A 25,000-nucleotide genomic window follows, 5' to 3' on the forward strand; every position below is an offset into this window, starting at 1 on the left:
ACCGGGTTTGCTAAAAGCTTTCATAAATGTCGCCTGAAGTGTAAAGTATTGTGATTCTCGCTCATTCTAATAAATACTGTAGATAGATTTTTCACTCTGCTAGCAGGGCTGTAATGATGGCTTCGTCGGTCCAACACTTTACTACAGAATAAGATATCCAGGATATTAATATTGCAATCGTTTACTATCCGAATATACACTTAATTATCAGTTACAGTAATTATAACAAAAGATTATCACTTTGCTGTACCTTTCAATACAATATACTGTCCGGTAATCTTAATATTCTCATTGCAGGATGAATCGTTGGGATAGCATAGCAACAGGGCATTTTATTCTAGTTAATGTAGTTAATATAGACATTAATAATTCAACACGATCTGTGTAGGTTTATATACCTGTTTGAATTGATTTGGTGCATCCGTTTGTATGTGTGGGTGACTGTGACTGTATATCAGAGTCAACAGCTGTTGAGGGAGATGTATAGGGCTGTCTGTCACGATTACACATTTGAAGTTGATGATTAATTGACACAAATAATTAACAAAATAATTAATTGTGTTTTTAGCATTGAACATTGGAACGTATGAATAACGAATACATTTCTGTTTGCCTGGTAATCATAACATGCACAGGGCAGATGCGACAAATAACTGAAAATATACAAAGAAATTACTGACATATTTATTATTTTTCTACATAACCCATTTTACATCTGAGATTAGAATTCTACAAATGCCTTTTAAATCCTGACACCACTGACAAAAACCTGTTTTTATGTCAGTGGTGCTCACACATTTTTCATGTCAAGGACCACCAGAATTATCTGTATTTGGCCGTGGACCACTGGACCCCCATCTGAAAATATGTAGTTTATTTTTTGTATGAACATTTTTACCACATGGAAACGATTTATGACGATTATGACAACATAATAGAGAGTAGGTGATTATGTAATAAATGTGACAGGCCTAGAGATATACCTCGAATCCCCATTCTTGTACACGCACGCATGCACACACGCACGCACGCACGCACGCATGCACGCACACGAGTCATGACGTAGGCTGACACAGAGCCTGACAGTAGTAGAGAGTGGCGTTGTTGTGTCTTTGTTGTGTCTTGATAATGTCAGGCATTTGACCTTAGCCTTGACAAGTCCAGTACTTCTAGGAACCCCAGATTACATTATGGAGCCTGTAGCCACTCTGTCTGCTAGCCTTAGACTAATCACCCTCTCTCTCTCTCTCTCTCTCTCTCTCTCTCTCTCTCTCTCTCCCTTCTTCTGCAGTAAATGATAACCATCTAGTACATACATGGCTTTTGTTCTCTGGGCTGCCGTTGGCGGCTCGTTTTGCCATGCTTCTGAAAGCAGAACTAATCTAGAGAGATACATTTATGCTAAGGAGTTTATGGTGTGTATGATTTGGATTAAGTGTTGTAGGTCTTGTGTTGCGTAGACAGACATCTTCACGTCTGTCTCTCAGTGAAACATGCGCGCACGCACGCACACGCGCGCACACTCTTTAATTATTCCTCTCTCCGTTAGTTTCTTACACATGCTCACAGATGAGCACATTTAGTGGGTCATTCACACAAACCTGCTGCTCAGTTTTGGTCTACATTTCTCTTTTAATTAAGTTCTGATATAGAACAGTTTGTAGTTCAAAGATCACTTCCATCTCCCATCAAAAAGACAACCTCCAGCTTCTGCTTTACCCCTACCTTGCTCTTCCCGCTTTCTTAACCCATATCTTTTCTCTCGTTCCTGGAGCAAACCCATCTCTCTGCCTCTCTCTCTCTGTGTGTCTCTCTCTCTCTCTCTCTCTCTCTCTCTCTCTCTCTCTCTCTCTCTCTCTCTCTCTCTCTCTCTCTGTCATGCTTGGTTTTGCCAGGTGCTTGAAAAACACCTGGAATAAATTTGCATGCACCACTACTGACGACCGTAAAAGACGACCGGAATGGACACTTTTTTCATGATTGGCTGCCTCTAAGCCAGTGGTTGTCAACCTTCTTCATATCAAGGCCCATTATTTATTGGGTATTTGGGCCATGGACCACCATTTGATGTTGGTACCATTAGAAGAGATAACAAAAGGCAAACGTTGAATTGTGTAGACTTGTAAATTAAGTAATGCAGAATAATAATAATGATGTAACTCTTGAGAGCATAAAATGAAACCAAATGGACCCGGGTGGGTCCACCCGGGTGGGTCCATTTGGCTTCATTTTACGCTCAAGAGTTGAAGAGACATAAGGGTCCATTTGGTTACCAACTCTCCATTTAGCTGGGGACCACCTGGACTGAGAGTTCTCTTAACGCAAAGGGGACATTTTTCATTGGAGGAATGCTGGCCTCCACACTCGTATTCAAATTATTTAGAGCTGGGGTGGAGTCGGAACGCGAGCGCACACGCACACGGTCACGCACTCGCACTCACTCGCACACACACTCGCGCACACACACACACACACACACACACGCACACACACACTCACTCACTCACTCAGAGCCATGCCAAAGTAACTAGCAGTTGTTTCCAGATCTCTGCTCACCTGCTAGACTTAAGGTTCTTTTCAATAACAAGACTTCTAGCAGCTAGAAGTGGTCCGGGAACCACCAGTGGTCCCTGAGGGGGTTCCAGGTGGTCCCCAACTAAATGATGGACAGTTGGTACCCAAAGGGTAACTCTTGAGAGCGTGAAATGAAACCAAATGGACCCTTACAAGAGTGAAATTATTGTTAAACATCTGCATTTCTTAATTTACAAGAAGTCTACACAATTAGAGATTTGATCAACGTTTTCCTAATATTTCTCCTATTGTACACAACATCAATACAGCATGGAAATGGGGACAAAATCTTATCTAACTATAACAAAATATTTTAAGTTTGGGATCTGAGAGATCAAAAAATCATCAATGTCAGTCCATGGCAGGCGTGGCTCAAATGCCCAACAAATAATGGGCCTTGATGGAAATGATCTTATAGCTAACTCTGGCCCATTTACGTGGATGTGAAAACTGATGTTGATTAATGAGCATTATACCACAGGTCGTTTCAAAGAAGAAATCTGATTGGTTGAAACAGACTTCTAGCCGTGGATCAAACGAGCACCACTCCACACTTGCCGTAATCAAAACAAAGAATTCAGCTGCTCTGTTCTTCCAGAGCGCAGCAAACTCTGTGGCTAGGCTAGCTAGTTTATTGGGACATTTGTGGTCGTAGTGACTATACATCTGTCATTAAAATAATGTTTTTTCAGCTATTTTCTTAGTTTTAAGGGTAACTGTTGTATAACCTCTGCGTTGCTTTTGGAACTCGCCCTTCAGACTCGTTCCTGCAGCATCGCAGGCGTGCATTAATGACGTCGAACCATCCTCTCTCGTGTACTATTGCTTATTGTCCCTGTCAAATAAATAAATAAATAAAGCATTGCAATAGTAGCCAAACACTCACATTGTGTGAATTTTACTATTTTGTAATCCCGTATGATCATGAAGTAACCCACTTACGTCATTTATCATGGTGGTCACGGGCGGAACACAGTGTGTGACGTTGGACGGGCCCCCACAGTCAAAAAGCAGATTGATAAGAGATCATGGATATTGGCGTAGTATTGAGCCAAAGCTCAAGGCAGACGGTCAGGGAGTGTCTTCTACTGCTGACGGAACATGTCCTACTGGGTCTTCTTCCTCCTCATGGAGGAAACATGACTCCAAACAGACACCGTTCTACTAGCCTGTGGGCCAGCTGCACGCACCAAGAACCCGTTCACACAGGTTCCGTGCGTGCGTGCGTGTGCGTGCCTGTCAGAATTATTACATAATCATCTAATTGCAAATATTTTAGATAATCACAATTATTTTGTACTAATCGTCATAGTCGGTTGAAAAAAACTGTTCCCCCTGTTCAATACCCAAAACACGATTACATTGTTAATCGCATTTATTTGTATGACACTTAATCGTCACGTGTGTGTGTGGGTGTGTGTGTAGGTGTAGTGGTTGTAGGCTACTTTTGACTGTTCTCTCACACACTCTTGTCCGAACAAATTGATTAATGCAATTCAATTTAAAACAGCCATGTTCAATATTAACTCTCTCTCTCTCTCTCTCTCTCTCCCCTTCCCCAGAGAGGGACTACACCAGTCTATGTGATAGGCAGCCCATTGGCCGGCTGCTGTTCCGCCAGTACTGTGACACCAGGCCAGAACTGAAGCGCTGCATTGAGTTTATGGATGCTGTGGTAAGATTACATTGAGTTTACAGCTCTCTCTCTCTCTCTCTCTCTCTCTCATATCCGGACTTTCACACTTAATCACATTGCCGCTAATATGCCTTAATTTTGTGCTGTGCTCTTTCGCCCCCCTCTCCCCCTTTTCTCTCTCTATCTCTCTGCTGCCCTGCACCCCCGCCACGGGACAAGCCCATGTCTGGGCCTGTAGAGCCTGGGTGGGGTGGGGTGGGGGGGATGTGAGGGGCCCGGGGGGTTGGGGAGGGGGGGAGGAGGAGAACAGGCTTTTGGTGGATTGCCTGGCCTTGGCAGCGGGGGAGAGGGGGGAGAGTGGTGTGTCGTGTCGGCGGGGGCCGGCGGGGTGACCGGGGATTTGGACAGGCTGTCAGTGAAGCGACCCCTCCCCTTCCTCCGTGCACTCTCTCCATGAGGTCAGGCCCACGTCATAGGCAGATCCCCTGGGTGAGACAGCAAACACAGGCCCAGGCTTGTGTCAAGGCCCCTGGAGGTGTCCAAGAAAGGAAAACAGGGGAGGGGGTCATGCTTATTTAATAAGAACCTGCATTAGTCTCACTAGAGCCAGGATGGTGCGCGTGCGCACGCACGAGAATACAGCCTCACTCTCATTCTCATAATATGCACATAAATGCGCAAAGGAAACCTTTCAGTACTCGACTTGGGCCGTTGGTTCATGCTTTGGCAGTGATGTGTGCTGGTGCAGCTTAGGACCATTTCTCTGGCAGTGATGTAATGTGTGCTAGTCCAGTTTAGGCCCATTTCTCTGGCAGTGATGTAATGTGTGCTAGTCCAGTTTAGGCCCATTTCTCTGGCAGTGATGTAATGTGTGCTAGTCCAGTTTAGGCCCATTTATCTGGCAGTGATGTGGGCTAGTCCAGTTTAGGCCCATTTCTCCCACAGTGATGTAATGTGTGCTAGTCCAGTTTAGGCCCATTTCTCCCACAGTGATGTAATGTGTGCTAGTCCAGTTTAGGCCCATTTCTCCCACAGTGATGTAATGTTTACTCGTCCATTTCTCCTCTGTCATGCAGGGTTATTTTCTAACAAAGCACACCACAAGGCAGTCATACTTCAGACAATCTACAAACTCCTCCTGGCCATATTAGACTAAAAATCACAGTCTTTAGCGATGGTACGTCAGTGTTAAATATACAGAGTCAGCCACACGGCAGTGACCGAGGCAACAGACAAACAGGGTGATCTTTCTCCACCAAGATGGAGTTTAGTGCTGCAACTCTCCATGACTTCCGGGCAGTGTTGTTTTTGGTAGCAAATTTCTATTTTAGTTTAGTCATAGTCTTTGGAAACTTCATTTAGTTTTAGTCATATTTTAGTCAACTGGAATGTTTTTGTGGTAATCTAGTTCTAGTTGACTAAATCTATATCTTGTTTTGTTTTTGTTTTGTTTTGTTTTTGTTTTATGTACGTCAATGTGATCCATGTCAAACACTTGAAAATCAAATAAAAATCATTGAAAGAGACTAAATCTACAGTTGATTTTGTCGACTAAAATGTGTTTTGCCGGGCCTTGATGCCGTCGTAATGACGTTTTTACACTTGCTGAAAATAGCGATCTACAAGCTCACAACTCACCGCAGCGTGAGCTTGTAGATCGCTTGTAGAGCTTGTAAGCGTAAAATGAAACTTACAGGTAGCTGGGACCACCTGGAACCCCCTCAAGGACCACTGGTTGAAAAACACTGGTCCATACCAATTATTACTAACTTTTGTTTTAAAGGGATAGTTCACCCCCAAAAAAATACTTATTTTGTATCAATTTCACACCCTATGAACTTATGAAGCCTTAGTTTCCTAAACCAATAATTTGAGTCAATGAAGACATATTTGAGTCTCCCACCAGAGACTCTGTCGCTCATCAAATTATTGGCTTAGGAATGCGACAAAAACACCAAAATGGCCATGAATTCAAGGCTCCACCGTTCAATTTAATAAATCAATATAACAGAAGGTCATTTTGGGGGGTCTGCTGCTCCTTTAACCAAACATATCACTTACCCTACCTTTTTTAAGTGTCTCACCACCTTTCTCACTTCTTTCTTGGTTTTGCTGCTGCCCAGCTCTGCGACTATGTTGTTTTATTATGGACGGTGGCTAAATGAGCAGCTTCCGCTTGTGTGTGTGTGTGTGTGTGTGTGTGTGTGTGTGTGTGTGTGTGTGTGTGTGTGTGTGTGTGTGTGTGTGTGTGTGTCGTGTGCAGTGGTTGTTATTAACAGTCTCTGGGCCCTCTGTTGACAGGCCGTGTACCAATTAGCCCCTGATGAGAAGAGGAGGGACTATGGACTGAATGTTTTAGACACATACTTCAATAACGGGGTGAGTCACGCACGCACGCACACACACGCACACACACACACACACACACACACACACACACGCACACACACACACACACACACACACACACACACACACACACACACACACGCTTGAATTCCACAAAAGTCTTCACTGGAACCATGTTGTGCACCGACAATAGCCGATCTACAAGCTCACAAGCTTGTAGATTGGCTATTTTTATTGTTATTGTTTTATTGTTACTTTAAGTTGAAAGAGTATAGTATTCAAACGAGTGTTTGAAGTGGTCAAACTAGCTATATCTTAAGAAGCGTCTTCCTAAAACCCTAATGGTCTCCGACGTTTCATAAAAATAAAGGTTACAGCCTCAATCTGTGATTTCTTCAACTGGAATGTATTAGGAAAAAATATGAACAAAACATCATTATTATTACATATTGTGCTAATAGAGGGTATGTGCGTGACGTCACCATCATACCTGGAAGTTACCTACTGAGTGGCCAAAAACGACTTCCTGGCCTTGACTGATCTGGCATAAAATGACGTTAAACTCACTCTGCCACTCCATTTGCCACGCGCATACCCTCTATTGTTTAGGGAATGTGGCCTGACAAAGGTTTTCAGTAGTGAGGTTTTATGTTTGCTTTAATGAGTCCGTGCACACGGTAAGGTCTGTGTCCCTCTCTCTGCCCCGCCAGTCGGCAGCCCATCTGCCAGACATACCTCAGGATGTGGTGGTGGGATGCAGGGAGAAGCTGGAGCAGTTGGCCTGCAAGGAGCTCTTCAACGACTGCACCAAGTAAGACCTCCTTAAATAACCACTTCACACCTGAGACCAGGTTCTACAAAATGTCGTCAAAAATCACGTGACAGTTTTCTGAAAAACCTGTTTCTATATCGGTGGTTCTCAAACTATTTCATGTCAAGGACCCCAAAAAAGTATATGTAATTGGCAGCAGACATGCCGTTGTAGTTTTAAAAAAGATTCATTTTTATGGACCAAAAGCACTTTTGCGTGTCGACGGCCCGATCCTGAAAAAACGCATAAAAAAAAATAACACGCACAATGATTTTGTCCTGATTGGCCTTAAGTTCATTTAAGGCCCATTTGTGGGTCACGCTCTTTGAATTAAGAGTGATTTGACTGTGCAGGAGGAGCATGTGGGTCCTGTTGTGGTACTCTCGTGTTTTTTTGGTGTAATTAGTGTGACGCAGTTTTCTTTTACTTACGTGTGTTGCACACAGCTCGCCCTGTCACAGTAATGATGATGAGGCAGCTGACACCTGGAGTGCAGAATCATACACAACACTCTTTCTCTCTCTCTCTCTCTCTCTCTCTCTCGCACGCACGCACGCACGCACGCGCAATGGGCGAATGCGATGGGAGCACTGGGCAGCGAGGGCATCCGGATGGCTGGCATGAGAACAACAGCTGCCTCAGTGTTCCCCCCATTACACACACACACACACACACACACACACACACACACACACACACACACACACACACACACAGGGCACGCACACTTGCAGGTGTTTGTGCTTCCTACCCTGACGACGGCCAGGAGAAATAAACAGCCGAGGGATTATTACCTGCCATGCATTTTTTTATTTATTTCACACATCCGCATGCATGCGCACGCAACGCAGTCTTAATAGTGGCAGGCTTCCGTGTCTGCGTCGCGATTGGTCCTAGACAGAAAATAAGCTTTCAATTCTTGCTGAAGAACGTCCCCTAGGCCCTCTAGGGGACACGGGGAGAATGTCCCCTAGGCCCTCTAGGGGACACGGGGAGAATGTCCCCTAGGCCCTCTAGGGGACACGGGGAGAACATTCCCTAGGCCCTCTAGGGGACACGGGAAGAACGTCTCCTAGGCTCTCTAGGGGACACGGGGAGAACGTCCCCTAGGCCCTCTAGGGGACACGGGGAGAACATTCCCTAGGCCCTCTAGGGGACACGGGGAGAACATTCCCTAGGCCCTCTAGGGGACACGGGGAGAACATTCCCTAGGCCCTCTAGGGGACACGGGGAGAACATTCCCTAGGCCCTCTAGGGGACACGGGGAGAACGTCCCCTAGGCCCTCTAGGGGACACGGGGAGAACATTCCCTAGGCCCTCTAGGGGACACGGGGAGAACGTCCCCTAGGCCCTCTAGGGGACACGGGGAGAACATGCAGACCCTAGCCTAGGGTAGGTACCCTCACAAAAACTGGTGTCCATATTTGGGGCGTGTCATGCGCATATTATAATATAATAATATATAAATTGCATAGGCAAAAGACAATTATAACTTTTAAAGTGAACAGTGCAGTGCCAAACAAGAAAATGTCCATTGGTCAGTGCAAAAACGTGAAGTTACATTGTAGATACTATTGTGGGAAGAATAAAATATACAAAATGATAAGTCAGAACACGGTAAATTGAAGAACAAAGACAACACAAAATAATATTATAAATAGCACATCCTACTATAAATGTCTCTTTCTATCTGCGTGCGTGTGTGTGTGTAATGCACGTGTAATTGCCCCACCGACTTCAAATTCGACACATGCGTTCCAAACCACCACAGGGAGTGCAGTGCCCGGCCTCGAGTCGGTGGGAAACACTGTTGTCCAGAAAGACCACAAAAGGTTCTGGTCAGGCTCTGCCAGTGGAGCTACAGTAATGAGCCAAAGTCCCCTCACCTGTGCAATTTCCAGCCTCTGCCTCAGCCAATTGATTGCCATTGTCTTAACCAGTCCACTTTTCACAGTCAGTTTGCACATCGGACACAGGCAGACAGACAGATACAGAGATCTCTGTATACACTTATACAGTATGGGCACAAAGGGGACACAGACAGATAGTTAAAACGGGTGCTATACCAAGTTGACAACGGGTTATTAGTAGGTTCCCAAGTTGCATCGTTCTGAAGTAGGCCGGTGGTCGACGCGCACGTACAGGTCTAGTATTGACAGTAACGTGCAATATAAATATGTATCCTCTTCCCCGTGGAGCATAATCCTCCCGACTAGATCTGCTTGGATCTGGCCCTATCCTGTCTGTGCAGCGCGCTGTGCCTCGCCCCGAGTTTTTGCCGTTTCCACTTCTGCGGTCACAGTTCTCTCTGCCAGGTTGTTTTTGGTTTCCCTTGTTTCCTCTTTCCAGGTGGGGTCCATCTCTCACGGCTGCTTTAGGAATGCGGTCCCGGTCCATTCTGAGGACCTGTCTGATCCCATCTGAGCTGTCTGTGTCTGTGTTTTCATTTCCAGCATTTCCAGTTCGTCTTTCAAGATAATTTATCTATCTATCTTCTGGAGACATCCATTGTGGAAAATGGAAATGCATCTATCTTTTCCCCTGTCACCCTGAATGAACCACTCGCCATGCAGCATTCTGAGCCATCCTAATTGTATATGCACCACGTCTCTGTGTGTGTATACGTGCGTGTGTGCGTGCGTCTGTAATCCACGTAGCTCGAGAACCGTTCGACCCACCCACTTCAAATGTGACACACGCATTCCACACCACCACAGGGAGTGCAGTGCCCGGTGTCAGATCAACATATGGAATTAATTCTGTACTGGCCATATATGGAGCGTGTCTTGAGTGTACAGGATTTGATGTGGTCAGATCAACATATGGAATGTCAGAACAGGTCAGCTCCAGATATGGAGATCTAAGGGTATGTAGAGTAGATGTGGAGTTGCTGGCCAACATTTATGACATCAGGGATCTCCATATATGGAATCTCCATCCCTGATGATGTCACGAGGCATGACCATATATGGTCATGCCCGACGGACCAACCATCCAACCAACTGACGGGAAATGCATGTTTTCATAGTAAATGCAACCTGCCGTCGCAATAGTATATCATAGAAATCCCGTGTGGGGTTATCACAATTATTACATAAACGTTTAATCGCAATTGTTTTGTTATAATTGTAATCCCTTGGTATATTTCAATTATTTGTCATCTCTGCCCTGTGCTCTTTGTCATTACAAAGCCTAAAAGGCAAACGGAATTAAAAATGTTTTTCTTGATGTTCCAATTTCCCACGCCAAAAACACAATTAAATCGTTAATCACAATTATTTGTGTGACAATTAATCAATTTAAAATGTGTAACGCTGACAGCGCTAATCCCATGGCTGTTGTGGTGTGTTTTCCGTTGTGTGCAACGACCCACTTCTGCGTCTCGGCACAACCCTTGACCAGGGCCGTGCCCTCTGGCTGAGGACAAGGGTTTTACCCACAATCCCTCGGCAACGAATTTCATGTGAAACATGCCGTCCAGCCACAGAAAGGCGGAGTGGGGATTGGTTTGGGGAATGTTAAGGGGGCCGGCCTCTCTGTCCCTGGACTCTTATTCTGTGGAATGCCAGACTCTGCAAGTGCAGCTTTCTGAAGGAGAAGAGGAGGGGTATGGTTTCAAACTCTGCTGTGATCTGCAGCCTGTGATGATACGACGGTTGAATGTCAGGGAACCATTTAAGCCGGGACAGTTATGGCCAAAACTGAATTTCTTGGATTAAAAGTCAGTTTTAAAACATAGTTATCTTCTTGACCAAAAGTGTCGACTCACATATTGAGTTATGTGTGTGAGTTGAGTTGTGTGTGTGGCTGCGGTATTGATCATATCAGTCGGCGTTAGTATTGACACTGCAGGTTACTTGAAACATATTCAGTGTGCGTGTGGGATGGTTGTGAGGATCGCATTGTGATTACTGTGATATCTAGTCATTTTTAGTAGTTTACTAGTCAACTAGTCAACTATAGTACCACCAAGGTCGACTAGTGGATTTACTAGTAGACTAGTTGCTTAATGCCCTATTACGTATATGACTAGTTAAGTTAACTAAGTGCACTATGATAGTGTTTTGTGTCTTGTCAGTTCGAGGGGGGAAAAATAGCAGCGGGGCTGGGCGAGGTATCGATTTCTGTTTGACTGACATGCTGGGAACCGTCGGTCGTGGTTGTGGTTAGTGTAGCCGAGACATTGTTTGCACGCGCATGCACCCTTCAACCCGCTTTCTTTGGCCTCGCAAATGACGGGTCTATTAAGCCAATTTTTTTTAAATTGTACAACGATTGTACACAGTGAAAAGAACAGATTTCCAAGTAAAAACACGATGCGTTGCAAGTCTCGCACATTAACATTCTCAAAATGGAACCCTTCTATAGTTGCTGTGCATGGAAGAAAAGGCTCTCATGCACATGCAGCGCACTGTAGCAATATAGCTACTAATACCAGGGGGGTCCAAAGAGTGGCCCGCGGGCCAAATGCGGCCCGGGGAAGATTTATATGCGGCCTATGGCTTCACACCTGAGTTGTATTGTGAACGGCTTGCCCAACAGAACTGGACATTTTTACGACGTTTTTTATTCACCAGGGCATTTGTAATTTTATTTGTCAGGGTTGAGGATTCCTTGTTCCTTGTTGTCTCATTCTGAAGGGGTCAAAGAAAGGCTATTTTATTTCATCTTTTACCTTGCACGTCTGGTTATATTTGGTAATATAGTTGTTCTTTGGTTTGGACACCCCTGTACTATACAGCCAATTATTTGTACAAAATACATTTACTGCGACTACCTCCATTGTATTAACCCATTCTGGGCGGTAACCCCTTTTGGTGTTTTAAGCATTATGTTATACTTTAGCTATTGAAAAATAGCAGATCTACAAGTTCATAGTGCTTCACCAAGTGCTGCGCTACGAGCTTGTAGATCTGCAATTTTTTTTAAATCGTGAAAATGTGGCATAAACCTTTGAATGTATTCTTTCAGAGCGAACGTTTTTAAATCAAATCTTTGCTTCTGGAAGGTCCCTGACTCCCTGGAACAACATATTGGCGACCTCAGATAGGGGTCGGCGGCCAATTACCTATATATTTGGGGGTCCTTGACATGAAAAACAACTGACATATAAACATGGGTTTTAATTTAATGAGTTAATTTAATGAAATTTAGTTTAAGTCATATATATACGTAGTCAGCTGAAATGTTTTGGCGCTTTTTGCCGACTAAATATCATAAGATTTTAGTTGTCTAAATCTACAGACTATTTTGTTGACTAAAATGTGTTTTGGGGGGACTTGATGGCCTCGTCATGGCCTGATTTTACACTTAAAAAATAGCAGATCTACAAGCTCACAATACGTTGACGCATTGTGAGCTTGTAGATCTGCTATTTTCAGCATGCAACCAAGTGTAAAATGACTATTTTCAGAGTTATCAACACTGCCATCTGCCCATTCGACAGAGTGGAGATCCAGGTGGCAAAATAACCGCTTTAGCACTGACTGTGTACAGTCATCGAACTGTAAAACAGTTTAGTCTTGTTAAACTTGTTTGGTTTTGGCAAGCCGAGGATAAAAAGAAGAGGGAAAAAAAGAAGGCGAATTCCTTTGAAGTATGCTGCCAGCTTAACTCGACTGGATTGTCGGAGAGTGGCAAAAACATGTGAGAGACCTTTTAAATGAAAGAGAGATGAGAGATAAACAGAGAGAGGTCAAAGAGTTGGGAAGAGAGAGAGAAAATAGAGAGGGAGGGATGGGCAGTCCACAAAGTAATGGAATGTGGGAAAGATGTTTTTCTTTTCTTTTTTTTAAAGTATGAGAGTGAGAACTGGAAAAATTAGGAGATGTGGAAAAGAAGTAAGGAGAGTGGGAGCAAGAGGGGGGGGTACAAACAGAACAACACACAGGCGTGTGTTTGTGAATCATCGATACACCCATCATTCAAGATGTTTTTGGAATGGAATCCCTGGTGGAAAAAGCTTAACTCATTCAGGATGGGAACCCCTCTTGATGTTTTAAGCATTATGTTATGTTATACTTTACCTATTGGAAAATGGCAGATCTACAAGCTCATAGATAGCTTGTAGATCTGCTTTTTTTGAAAAATCGTGAAAATGTGGCACAAATCTTTGAATATATATTCTTTCAGAGCGAACATTTTTAATGGTGTAGTGAAATGGCTTTTTGGGGCATTTTATTTTGAACATTTTCTGAACCAATCAGAGCGTATCCCTCCAGGCTATGGGACGTTGGTCCGTCTCATGCACGACCACATGCACGCATATGCAGAGTGATTTGTTTACAAAGTGACAGAGAGACGGCAGCAAAGCCAGGGGATTTTTTTTCTAACCTGTACACAACATATAGGTTAGCGGTTCTCTGTTGAAATGAATGGTGGCAGTTCTTTAAAAAATTGACAGTTCTCTGTTGAAATGAATTATGGCAGTTCTTTCAAAATAAGACTGTTCTCTGTTGAAATGAGTTGTGGCAGTTCTTTCAAAATAAGACGGTTCTCTGTTGAAATGAATGGTGGAAGTTCTTTCAAAATAAGACGGTTCTCTGTTGAAATTAATGGTGGCAGTTCTTTCAAAATAGGGCGGTTCTCGAGTATAAATTCGGACACCGGATGGCACTGATGGCGGCACGTGAGTTAAACTCTGAAACTTTGTCTCAAGTTAAAACAGACACCAAGGAGTTTTTTTTCTTTTTTGTTAGAACTCAATTTAGAGCAAAAATGTTGTTACTGCACTCTGGCTGTGGAGGGCAGTATTGCCATCTGTTGTATTTTTCAGGGGTCGCGTGCACACATCCCTCTGGGTGTTGTCATACTGCTGGGCGAGTGCTGGTGCTTTTGGGATGGGGGGTCAGATCAACATGTGGAATTCATTCCGTACTGGCCATACATGGAGCGTGTCTTGAGTGTACAGGGTTTGATGAGGTCAGATCAACATATGGAACCTATCAACATAGGTCAGCTTCCTATATGGAGATCCAAGGCTGGCAGCGGGGACAGTGTTTTGAGTGTACAGGGTTAGTTGAGGGCCCAGGTAGGGACTGTTGAGAACTCTACTAATAACTTTTAGTGGAGCAGAACAAGCGTTCACTTAGTGGTACAAACACCACATTTGGCACACAAGTGCTTCGGAACCTACTCTTTCACTTGAAAAAACAAAATGGACACCATTTTTCAACATGGCTGCCTTTCGAAGTGGTTTTAAACAGTGTCTAAACTATATTTTAGAGTATGAGAAATCCAATTATTGCATTATTATGATGATACAATTGAGTTGCGTAATAGCTGCCATCTTGAAAACTGGCGGCCATATTGTAATTCAATTGACACCATGGCTTAATCTGCCCCACCTTTTTGTTTGATTCCCATTGTATCATCATAATATTCAATCATTTTGATAATTTTTGAAAAAATTGAAAGTGAATCCGAAGGATACAAACGACTCAGGAGGAGGAGAGGAGTGGCGAATAATCGCATATGTATACGCGTCACATTTAGTATAGGCAGATGCGTCAAAATTCGAGAGTGTGTAATGAGTCTAGTTTTACTCGACTTAATATCAAAAGATTTTAGTCAACTAAATCTACAGAAAATCAACTACTACTGTAGGTGCTCAATGGAGGTGCAGAAAAGTTTAAAAAGTCTGCTGGTGCTTCAAAGATCAAAGGGACTGAAATAATGAAGAAAAGGAGGCTCGAAAGTCAAACATTAGGAGAGGGTGGATTTATAAAATCAAGGTAACGCCAACATGTTTTGACTCACAAAGGAGTCTTCATCAGGGCAAGTATATGCCCTACTTGCCCTGATGCCCGAAACATGTTTGCAATTTAACATTATTTATAAAGTGCCTTGATATTATATCCACCCTCTCCTCATTTTTTGTCAATTTTGTCGGTGCCTTAATGCCTGATTTTATACTTGGTTGTATGGCTGCTGAGAATTTCAGAGCGCAACCAAGCATAATAAATTACCTTTCTTTTAATTCTACTGGTCCTGGATCTCTTCTCCACGTTTTTATTTGTTGACGAAATTGTCAATACATTTAGTCTTTGTAATCATAGCTTAGTTTTTATGTTGTTTTCATCAGTGAAAAAAGGTAGTAGTCATGTCGACGAAACCAACACTATAGTCTCTGCCCCTCCCTCTCGTTCTCTGTTTCCAACAAAAGCCATATTGTGGCTTGTACTGTAGTGTTTCTTTCTGCTCACAGTGGTGTCTGTCTGATGCTCATCTCCAGGCGCTGTAGCAGCTGGCCTTTCTGGCGTTTCTGGACCCCTTGTTCACAAAATATCAGGGGCCTTTTATTCTTTCACAATGGTAAATAAAACATCTACTGATGCACAAAGTTGGACACATCATCAGTGTTGTAATATCTGGCATCATTGGATGTTTCGGGTGTTGCAACAGACAGACACCCTCAGGCAGACTAAAACTATGACGGAAAATGTTCATCGACTACCTTTTTTTTTCACTGACAAACTAAATGGAAACTTAAATGAAAACTAAGCTATGATGACTAAAACTATGACTACCTAAATATATTGACAATTTCGTCAAAAAAAACTAGACTACAATGTTAGGAAGGGACTAGTGGACAAGAGATCCAGTATAAGTCATTTTCCACTGAAAATAGCCGATCTACAAGCTCACAACTGTTGTGAGCTTGTAGATCGGCCATTTTCAGCAAGTGTCATATACGACTGCATCAAGGCCCGACAAAATACATTTTAGTCGACTAAATCGACTGTAGATTTAGTCTACTGAAATCTTATGATATTTAGTTTCAGTCCAAAGACTTTGTGACTAAACAAAAATAGAAATTGACTGCCAAAAACAACACTGCCTCCAGGCGACCCCACCAAAGCTGGCTGATCAGAGCCCGGCCTGTTGTGTCCAAGTGGCATGCTTACAGCCCCCCCCCCCCCCCCCACTGAAGACGGTTGATGAGAATGTTGGCGACACAAGGAGTGCTCCAGGCACTGTGGGAGTCACGAGAGCCAAATTCCAATAAATAACACCAAATCTCTGCTCACACTCGGTCACACTCCAGCATGGCTGTGTTACGGTAAAATTGGTGACCTGCCTGAAATATGTGACCCCGTCTTGTGGTACTTCACGTAACTTACATGGAGGTCTTTAACCCACATGCATGATGGGAACACCTTTTTGGTGTTTCAAGCATTATGTTATGCTTTAGCTGTTGGAAAAATAGCAGATCTACAAGCTCATAGGGCAGCACCAAGTGAGATCTGCTATTTTTGACAAAAACGTAAAAATGTGGCGCAAACCTTTGAATATATATTCTTTCAGAGTGAACATTTTTAACTAAAATCTTTGCTTCTGGGAGGGTCCCTGGAACAACATATTTTCAGATGGGGGTGGGCGGCCAATTACATATGGGGGTCCTTGAGGTTGAGAACCAGGAGGTTTTTCAGAAAACTGTCAGGATTTGCCCTCCTCCCCTGCTAGCGGCCCACCCATGAACATGGCCAGTGTTCCTTGTGGAGACGCCCGGGCCACGCTAAAGGCACATTGAAGTGGCGGGTAGAACTTTGCCCCTGCTGCGCCACCCGGACGGGCGCCTCACAAAGCCACAATCATTTAAATGTCACAGAGATTAGAGATCGCTGATTTGATCTAAGTACCACAGAGGCTCTATTTAGTTATTTGGAGAGTGTTAAAGGGGCAATCTTTTAGATCCATTCTCAGATTATGTCTTTGGTAAAAAGGAGAAAAAGAAAAGGCTCTGCAAGCTTGAGGGTCTGCCGTTCTCTCTCAGACACACGCAAAGATAAAAGCAGGCCTTGAAGTGTGAAAACCATCATGGCTCCAATGAGAGTTACATAGTGTGGTCTTCCTTGAGGCCAACAAAGTTAAAGTTGGCTTGTATTAATTTCTCTGCTTACTAGACATATTTGTGGACAGATTGTATATTGTATTGTATTGTCGTTGTTTTTTACCAACCCTGGTATCTCGTACCATGAACAAAAAATAAATAAAAGGCACATACAAATATACACACTCAAATATATAAGGGATTAATGAAAATAAAAAAATAAACGATACACAAAAATTAATTGTTTGCCTGAGTCTTGGTGAGATTGGTGGGAGTTCTGTTTTGGTGAATATTAAGTAGTTCCGGTCATTTGGTGGGTCGTCCTGGGGCCACGCATTAAAACTAAATTAATCCACAAAACTAGTGTCATTTTGTATTGTTGACCTATTTCTATCCATGTAGCGCAGCTTTCATTCAACTCTGACCCCTCTGTCACATGGAACTATTTCTTTGTGTCCAGTATCATTACGCCAGCAACAGCACATGCAACCATAGTTGCATGTGAGTGATGTGTTTGAGGGGTCAAACTTGAACGAAAGTAGTGATATATGGTAGAAATAGGTTAACAATACAAATTATGCTAGTTTTGAGGATTCATTTATTCTTAGTGCGTGGCCCCCAGTGCCCCCCACCAAATGACCGGAACTACTTAAAGGACCACTTCACCACTTTTCAACCTATCTTCATATAATAGTTCCTCACTAATAATCATGATAAAATGCCACGATTTTTTTCTACTCAGTCTGTGTCTCATAGGAGGGCTGTGGGCAGTTTAGAAACCGTCCTCCAGTGAGATCATCATTAGGCAGATTTTTAAAAAAATATTTTTTTTTTACAAAATTGTTTAGATATTCATTATACGATGGCTTCCATTTTCGCATTGCAACTTTTCAGGACTAGAAAGCCTGCAGTTTCTATTAGCTTGTATTCCCCATCGAAGATGTCACTCTAGAGGACGGTTTCTGAACTGCCCACAGCCCTCCTATGAGACACAGACCAAGTAGAAAAAAACTGCGCCATTTTTTTCATGATTATTAGTGAGGACCTATTATTATGAAGGTTGAAAAGTGGTGAAGTGGTCCTTTAATATTCACCAAAAACAGGCCACCACTATATTAATGGCACAGCTTTAAGTCAAAATATCAGAACTAATATATGTATTTGTGTCTGCTCTTAAACCATTATAATTATTAATTTTAAAGAAAATTAAGCATTAAACATTTAACCTTTTAACCCGTTTGATTTCCCCCGAGCCCACAGTTGTCTTTGAAAAGAAAGTAGTACGCTAGCTTTATCTTATCTGGCCCATTCGTTCCAAGAACAGATGTGGTCAAATTGACTTAAGTAAGGCTAAGGGGTGAAGTGTCTTCTTTGTATGATCCTGGTGAATGTCCGCTGGCAAATGCGCTCATCACACAGTGCATTTTGTGTTCTATTTTGGAAGGCCTTTCATCTGTAACACTGTGCCAGTGTTGTTTCTTTGACAGCAAATTCTGATTTTAGCTTCAGTCATAGTCTTTTGAATAGTTTTCGTTTAGTTTTAGTCACCTGGAATGTTTTTGTGTTCGTCTAGTTTTGGTCGACTAAATATCACAACAGTTTAAGTCGGCTAAAATGTATTTTGGCGGGCCTTGATGCCGTCGTAATGGCTGATTTTACACTTGCTGAAAATAGCAAGCATGTAGATCGGCTATTTTAAGTGTAAAATGTTGTGTCTGTTACTTATACTGGATTTATTCTCCACTAGTCCCTTCCTAACATCAGTCTAGGTTTTATTTGTTGACGAAACTGTCAATATATTTAGTCTTACTTTTAGTCACCATAGCTTAGTTTTCATTTAGTTTTTGGCAGTGAAAAAATGTAGTCGACGAACATTTTTTGTCCTAGTATTAATCAACAAAATCAAGCTCAATTTGTTTCTTTGTATTAAAGGTATTTACTTTTGTTTGTATATACTTATGAGTACAGATAGGCGGCGGTGGCTCAGGGGTAGAGTGGCTGGATGGTAACCGCAAGGTTGCCAGTTCGAACCCGGACTCCCCCAGAGTTAGTGTCGAAGTGTCCTTGAGCAAGACACTGAACTCTAATTGCTCCTGATGTGCAGGTTGGTGCCTTGCATGGTTTTTGCCGCCATCGGTGTGTGAATGTGTGTGTGAATGGGTGAATTGATGCACAATCTACTGTATGTAAAGCTCCTTGGATAAAGGCGCTATATAAATGCACCATCCACCTTTTTAGATAGCATGAGAAGCGTAGACTTTTACTGAAGTGGGGCATGTCATTTTCTAGTCGAATATCTTGTATTTCAAGTATGGCTTTCCACCAGAACCACCGTTCCAAAAAAGGAACAATGTGAGGCCGGCAACGTGCCGTTTCATACACACAGACAGGTTATAACAACTCTCACTGGAATTATGGGTGACTTCGGGTTCAGAAGATGTCAGAACGGTGACCTTTGTTGACCCCCCCCCCTGGGGCCCCTCCTCCCAGAAGCGCTCTTTGATGTGATCATAAGTGAAAGTCAAAGGACCTCGCCCCCCCCCCCCCCCATCCTACACCCCCAGGGCAGGAATGTTACTAGTGTGAGTGAGAGTGTCGTTTAGTGAAGAAAAGGAAATATTAGAAAGTAGATCACACCTGATCATGCAATGCAGCACACACACACACACACGCAAACACACACACACACACACACACACACACACACACACACACACACACACACACACACACACACACACACACACACACACGTCACACACACACACACACACACACACACACAGAGAGAGACAGTCACCGACGGGCTCGTCTGTTAAGGTGCCTCCTAAAGACTTCAGGTTTCCCAGAAGCCCTGGTGGTTTCTCGGTTCAATCGAATGGAATGTTCTTCTCATTGAAAGGCATTTTTCATTTTTCACGGTGAAAGTATTGACACAGAGTTCTTTCCATCTTTCCATTAAGAATGGGATTTGAGCTCCACACACACTCTCTGTCTCGCACGCACGCACGCACGCACGCACGCACACGCTGATTTAGGGGGCAGTCAGTTGCAGGGGATGTGTCTGTTTCTAATGAAGGCAGCCTGTGGAAAGGTTACAGCGAGTTATGCCTCCCTGGGGAGAGACATCTGTCTGTCCGTCCGTCCGTCCGTCTGTCCGCCTGTCCGTCCGTCCGTCTGTCTGCAGGATCTGGCGGAGAACTGTAGAAGTGCAACGGAGCTCGTGTGTTTAGGGCTATTACACACAGTACAGTATGGTGTCATTAACCCAAACAGGACGGGAACCCCTTTGGTGTTATTAAGTATAGCATTATACTTTAGCTATTGAAAAGTCCACAGTGCGGCACTCGTGCCGCGCTATGAACTTGTGGTGCAATCTTTGAATATACATTATTTTCTTTATTATTGCATTCTATTTTCAGGTGGGGGTCGGTGGACAATTACATACTGTATATTTTTGGGGTGAAAATGAAAACTGTCATGATTTAAAGATTAAAAAAAAGAAAAAAGAATCATCCTCGGGTCTAAACGGGTTAACACAATGCTGTCTCCCTCCCCCCCTCTCTCCCTCCCTCCCTCCCTCCCTCCCCCCCTCCCCCCCTCCCTCCCTCCCTCCCTCCCTCCCTCCCTCCCTCCCTCCCCCCCTCCCTCCCTCCCTCTCTCCCTCTCTCCCTCCCTCTCTCCCTCCCTCCCTCCCTCCCTCCCTCCCTCTCTCCCTCCCTCCCTCCCCCCCCCCTCCCTCCCTCCCTCCCTCCCTCCCTCTCTGTGCAGGATCGTACGTGAGTATCTGAGCGGCGCTCCCTTCTCCTCCTACCAAGAGACCATGTACTTCTCTCGCTTCCTGCAGTGGAAGTGGCTGGAGAGGTGGGTACCCGCTACACGACACCCCATTGGACCAACGCGGAACCAACATAACGCCGCATTGAGTCCATTCCGTTTCTTTTAATTGCCCCGGTGCCAGCCCTGCTTGGCCTGCATGTTTAATACACTTGTATTGGCAAGCTGCAGATTGAGCAGAGAGAGCACAGCAGAATTTTTTTCCTTCTTAGCCTGACACGGTTCTATGATAACGGCGGAAATTTCTATCATAACTTAATGTGCAGTATTATATGGAAGGACGGTGATTTTGTTGTTTCTTATACTAATTCACAATAACTATAATAAGACTTCGTTCTTATTATTAATAACACGAAAGTTGAACGATGCACCGTCCTACGTGGTTTTCAACTCATCAGGGTCCATTATTTATTCAGTGTTTGAGCCACGGACCGCCATTTGATGAGATTTAGCCTCTCAGACCGCAAACTAAAGCATATTAGTAAAGCGTAAAATGAAATTACGGGTCCATTTGGTTTCAACCACTGACCGTCCTAGAGCATGCAGACGGGAAGCAGGAGTGTGTACTTCTCTTGCCATGTTTGCACCAATCAAACGAAGGCAACGCTAACCGCACCAATCAATGTTTGTGTTTTAGAGAGTGCTTCATAATTGATGATGTTTTGTGTAGTAGTGGCTGGTAACTGAAACGGGGGAAGAAACGGCAGCCATCAGTGGAGATTAATAATGTAGTACAACATTATTCTGTCTGCAACATCACACAGCCTAAGAGAATGACACCCCCCCCCCCCTCTCGCTCTCTCTGTCTGTCTGTGTCTCTCTCTCTCTGTCTGTCTGTGTCTCTCTCTCTCTGTTTCTCTCTCTGTCTCTCTCGCTCTCTGTCTCTCTGTCTCTCTCTCTCTCTCTCTCTCTCTCTCACTACTTTAAGTCCTATATACAGGTTTAATGTTTGTGTTAGGTCTATGTTTGTTTTAAAAAACGCCATTGACAATGAAGGGGAATTAATGTTTGTTTAGTTTTGTTTTAAATCCCATTAACAATAAAGATAATTTAATGTTTGTTTTGACACCGTGTGTTTTACATCACCATTACATCACCTAATCAACATGAGTTAGACTTTAATATATAATCACCCCTCACTTCACACAGGTGTGATTTTTCTCCCTCTGACCTCGTCCTTCTCTAATCCTCTCTTTCTGTCCTGTGTCTCTTCTTCCAGGCAACCAGTAACCAAAAATACCTTCAGACATTATAGAGTACTAGGAAAAGGTGGATTTGGTGAGGTGAGTGTCTTTAGTTTTCATCCAGATAAACTTGTAATGTACACGTTTGAAAATACAATCAAGGTACACAAAACATCTGGGACGTGGCTTTAGCTTCAGCTTTTTCTGTGCCATTACGAGATAATCTCGTGAATAGCTATTGTATGAAACGGTGCCAATCACGAGATTACGATATTTGATTAATAAGCATTAATCCTGCATTACAATTTATATATATATTTGTACTCGGTAGTAACACCTACACCCCGATCCGACGCGCACACTTAATAGTATTATTCTCCTCAAAATGAGACAAACTGCGATCTTTGGGACCTTATAAAACACTAAGAAAGTGGCTCAAATATGGAGGGCTATCACTTCCGGGTCGGGGGGGGGGGGTTTTCACACATTGGTCTGGTACTGGCCTCGCGATCCTGCCTATTGTAACGGGAGGGAATGTGTTAGTTAACTGATAATTGCTTTTCTCCCTGACACAAATGAATCAATGAAATAATAATTCCTATGACGTTTTCGAGTCTTTTTTTCTATTCTTATTTTCCTTTCACATAATCGGTAGCGGACAACTAATCGATTAAAAAGACCCTACGACGTGCCCACCACACGTCCTTAGTACTCTGTGGCTTATTTTGTTATTGTGTGGACGTCTTGGCCATGTTAACACTTTCAGGGCTTTAAAATAATATATCCATTCTACTGAGGCTGCCAGGATTGTTTCATTACCTTTGGAGCATACGCCGAAGTATTTGCGCCTTGCGCTAATTTAGTCCATGAGAATCCGCCTGAAAATAATTCCATGGCTTCTTGTTGTTGAAGAGAAAAATATGCGACCATCGCAACAGGCAGCGAGGGCTGCTGGAGTGCAGTTAGAACTACTGTTCACTCTCATTGAACTCATTTTCCCAGAAGACCTTGCAGCCCAGAGCACGGGTCGATTTCCGGTTTCGTTGTCATGACGCAACGGCGTTGTCATGACGCAACGGCCTTGTCACCAGGTCCGCGACAAATCCGCTATTTCACGCAGGGGAGAAACATTGATTAAATAGCGTGTAAAATGGGTGATGCAGCTAAACTGTTAATAGTCGTCCATGTGCGCATCGCAGCGTTTGTGTAACACGTGTCCGTCTCCCTGTTCTCCCCAGGTTTGCGCCTGCCAAGTACGTGCCACTGGTAAGATGTACGCCTGTAAAAAGCTGGAAAAGAAACGAGTGAAGAAAAGAAAAGGTGAAGCAATGGCACTAAACGAAAAACGCATTTTAGAAAAAGTTAACAGTAGTTTTGTAGTAAGTACTACCTTTTTCTTATTCAATCCTTCAAACGTAATTCTGATTGTGCTTATGTGTGAGTGTGTGTATATGTAAATGTGTGTGTGTGTGTGTGTGTGTGTGTGTGTGTGTGTGTGTGTGTGAGAGAGAGATTGTATGCGTGTGCATGCACGCATACACACGGTCAGCATTCCTATATTACCGTCCATCTTTTGGGAGTTTATATCAAGTGGTGAAACTATTGAAATGCACTTCTGTTGCTATATAAACAGTTTTCCAAAGCCTGCACACACATGGCAAAAGTATACATGGAATATTTGTTTTACCTCACAATTTAAAACATGTAAAAAAACAAAAAAAAAGTAGTTATATACTGTGTACTATATATACTAGGCTGTATAAAGTAGATACAGTATATTGTATACATTACACACGCATGACTGACTCAGTAGACCAGGCCCTGTGCCGGTGTGTGTCAGCCAAAAATTATGACCCTGCTACCGCTGCTACCGAGCGGTGGGTTGCTCTTGGCTAATAGAACCGACTTCTCTATAAATTGAGCCATAGTGGCATGAATGGAGGCAGTGGTTTTTTGGCAGGTACACGCACACCGGGGCCTCAAGATTTAGACGGGCAGTTATAGCCATTTATGTATTCCATGCTATGCGAGAACGCAAATTGTACATGAGTGACATTTTGGCCAGAAAATGCCAAGTTGATTTGTCCCTTGATTACTGTACTCATCCTAAATCACATGTTAAATGCGTAACACGAATAGTCTTGAGTCTTGGACGATAATCTCATGAACCAATTCTTCCAACCACTACAGATATTTGACAGTAAAAGCGAGCAATTTCACTCTTGTTTGCCAGTGACTACCGTGTGTGTGCCTGCAGCATAAATGTGTGTGTTTTCTGATTTATTGTTGCCCGCTATACTCTCTGCACGTCACACATTCTCACACCTGTGTAAATTGAGATGAACCTTCTTGTAATCTGTGTGTGTCTTCTTTTGTGTAAAATGCTCAAATGCTGTGGAGTTAAGGGTGGTGGGGGGGGGGGGGGCACACATGAGGTGTTTGTCTGTCCGATTTCATTTGATCCCAGTCAGATGCACAGAAGCCCTCGGGTACTCGGGCAGGAAAAGGGAAACTTAGCATTGGCTCAGTTGTCTTGTTCCTTAGAAGACTATTATTGCACTAAAGACTACTACTAGAATTTAACATTCTTAGAACACATTGAGTGGCTAGTGGTGTTAACATGTTCATTCCTGGTGGGTGGGTTGCGGACTGCGTGGAAAAAAAGTACTACATTTCTTTACTTATAAATGTACCAAAAGTACTCATTATGCAGAATGTCCCATTTCAAGTTTTTAAATGTATAAAAGTATTAGTAAAATGTCAGATCTCCAACCCTG

At 43.4% G+C, this 25,000-nt stretch overlaps 1 protein-coding gene across 2 annotated transcripts in view; it reads left to right on the plus strand.

The window, feature by feature from the left end:
• The window catches only part of grk4 (G protein-coupled receptor kinase 4), an 89,720-nt gene that overhangs the window by 33,501 nt on the left and 31,219 nt on the right, over positions 1-25,000 (plus strand). For both annotated transcript variants that reach the window (XM_080759779.1, XM_080759778.1), the window contains exons 3-8: positions 4,137-4,249; positions 6,512-6,589; positions 7,270-7,370; positions 20,974-21,066; positions 22,259-22,322; positions 23,462-23,602. In XM_080759779.1, the coding sequence (XP_080615905.1) occupies positions 4,137-4,249; positions 6,512-6,589; positions 7,270-7,370; positions 20,974-21,066; positions 22,259-22,322; positions 23,462-23,602 (590 nt within the window). The remainder of the gene's footprint in view (positions 1-4,136; positions 4,250-6,511; positions 6,590-7,269; positions 7,371-20,973; positions 21,067-22,258; positions 22,323-23,461; positions 23,603-25,000) is intronic.

This window comes from Protomyctophum bolini (genome assembly GCF_963924005.1).
Source record: "Protomyctophum bolini genome assembly, chromosome: 3".
Classification (NCBI taxonomy): domain Eukaryota; kingdom Metazoa; phylum Chordata; class Actinopteri; order Myctophiformes; family Myctophidae; genus Protomyctophum; species Protomyctophum bolini.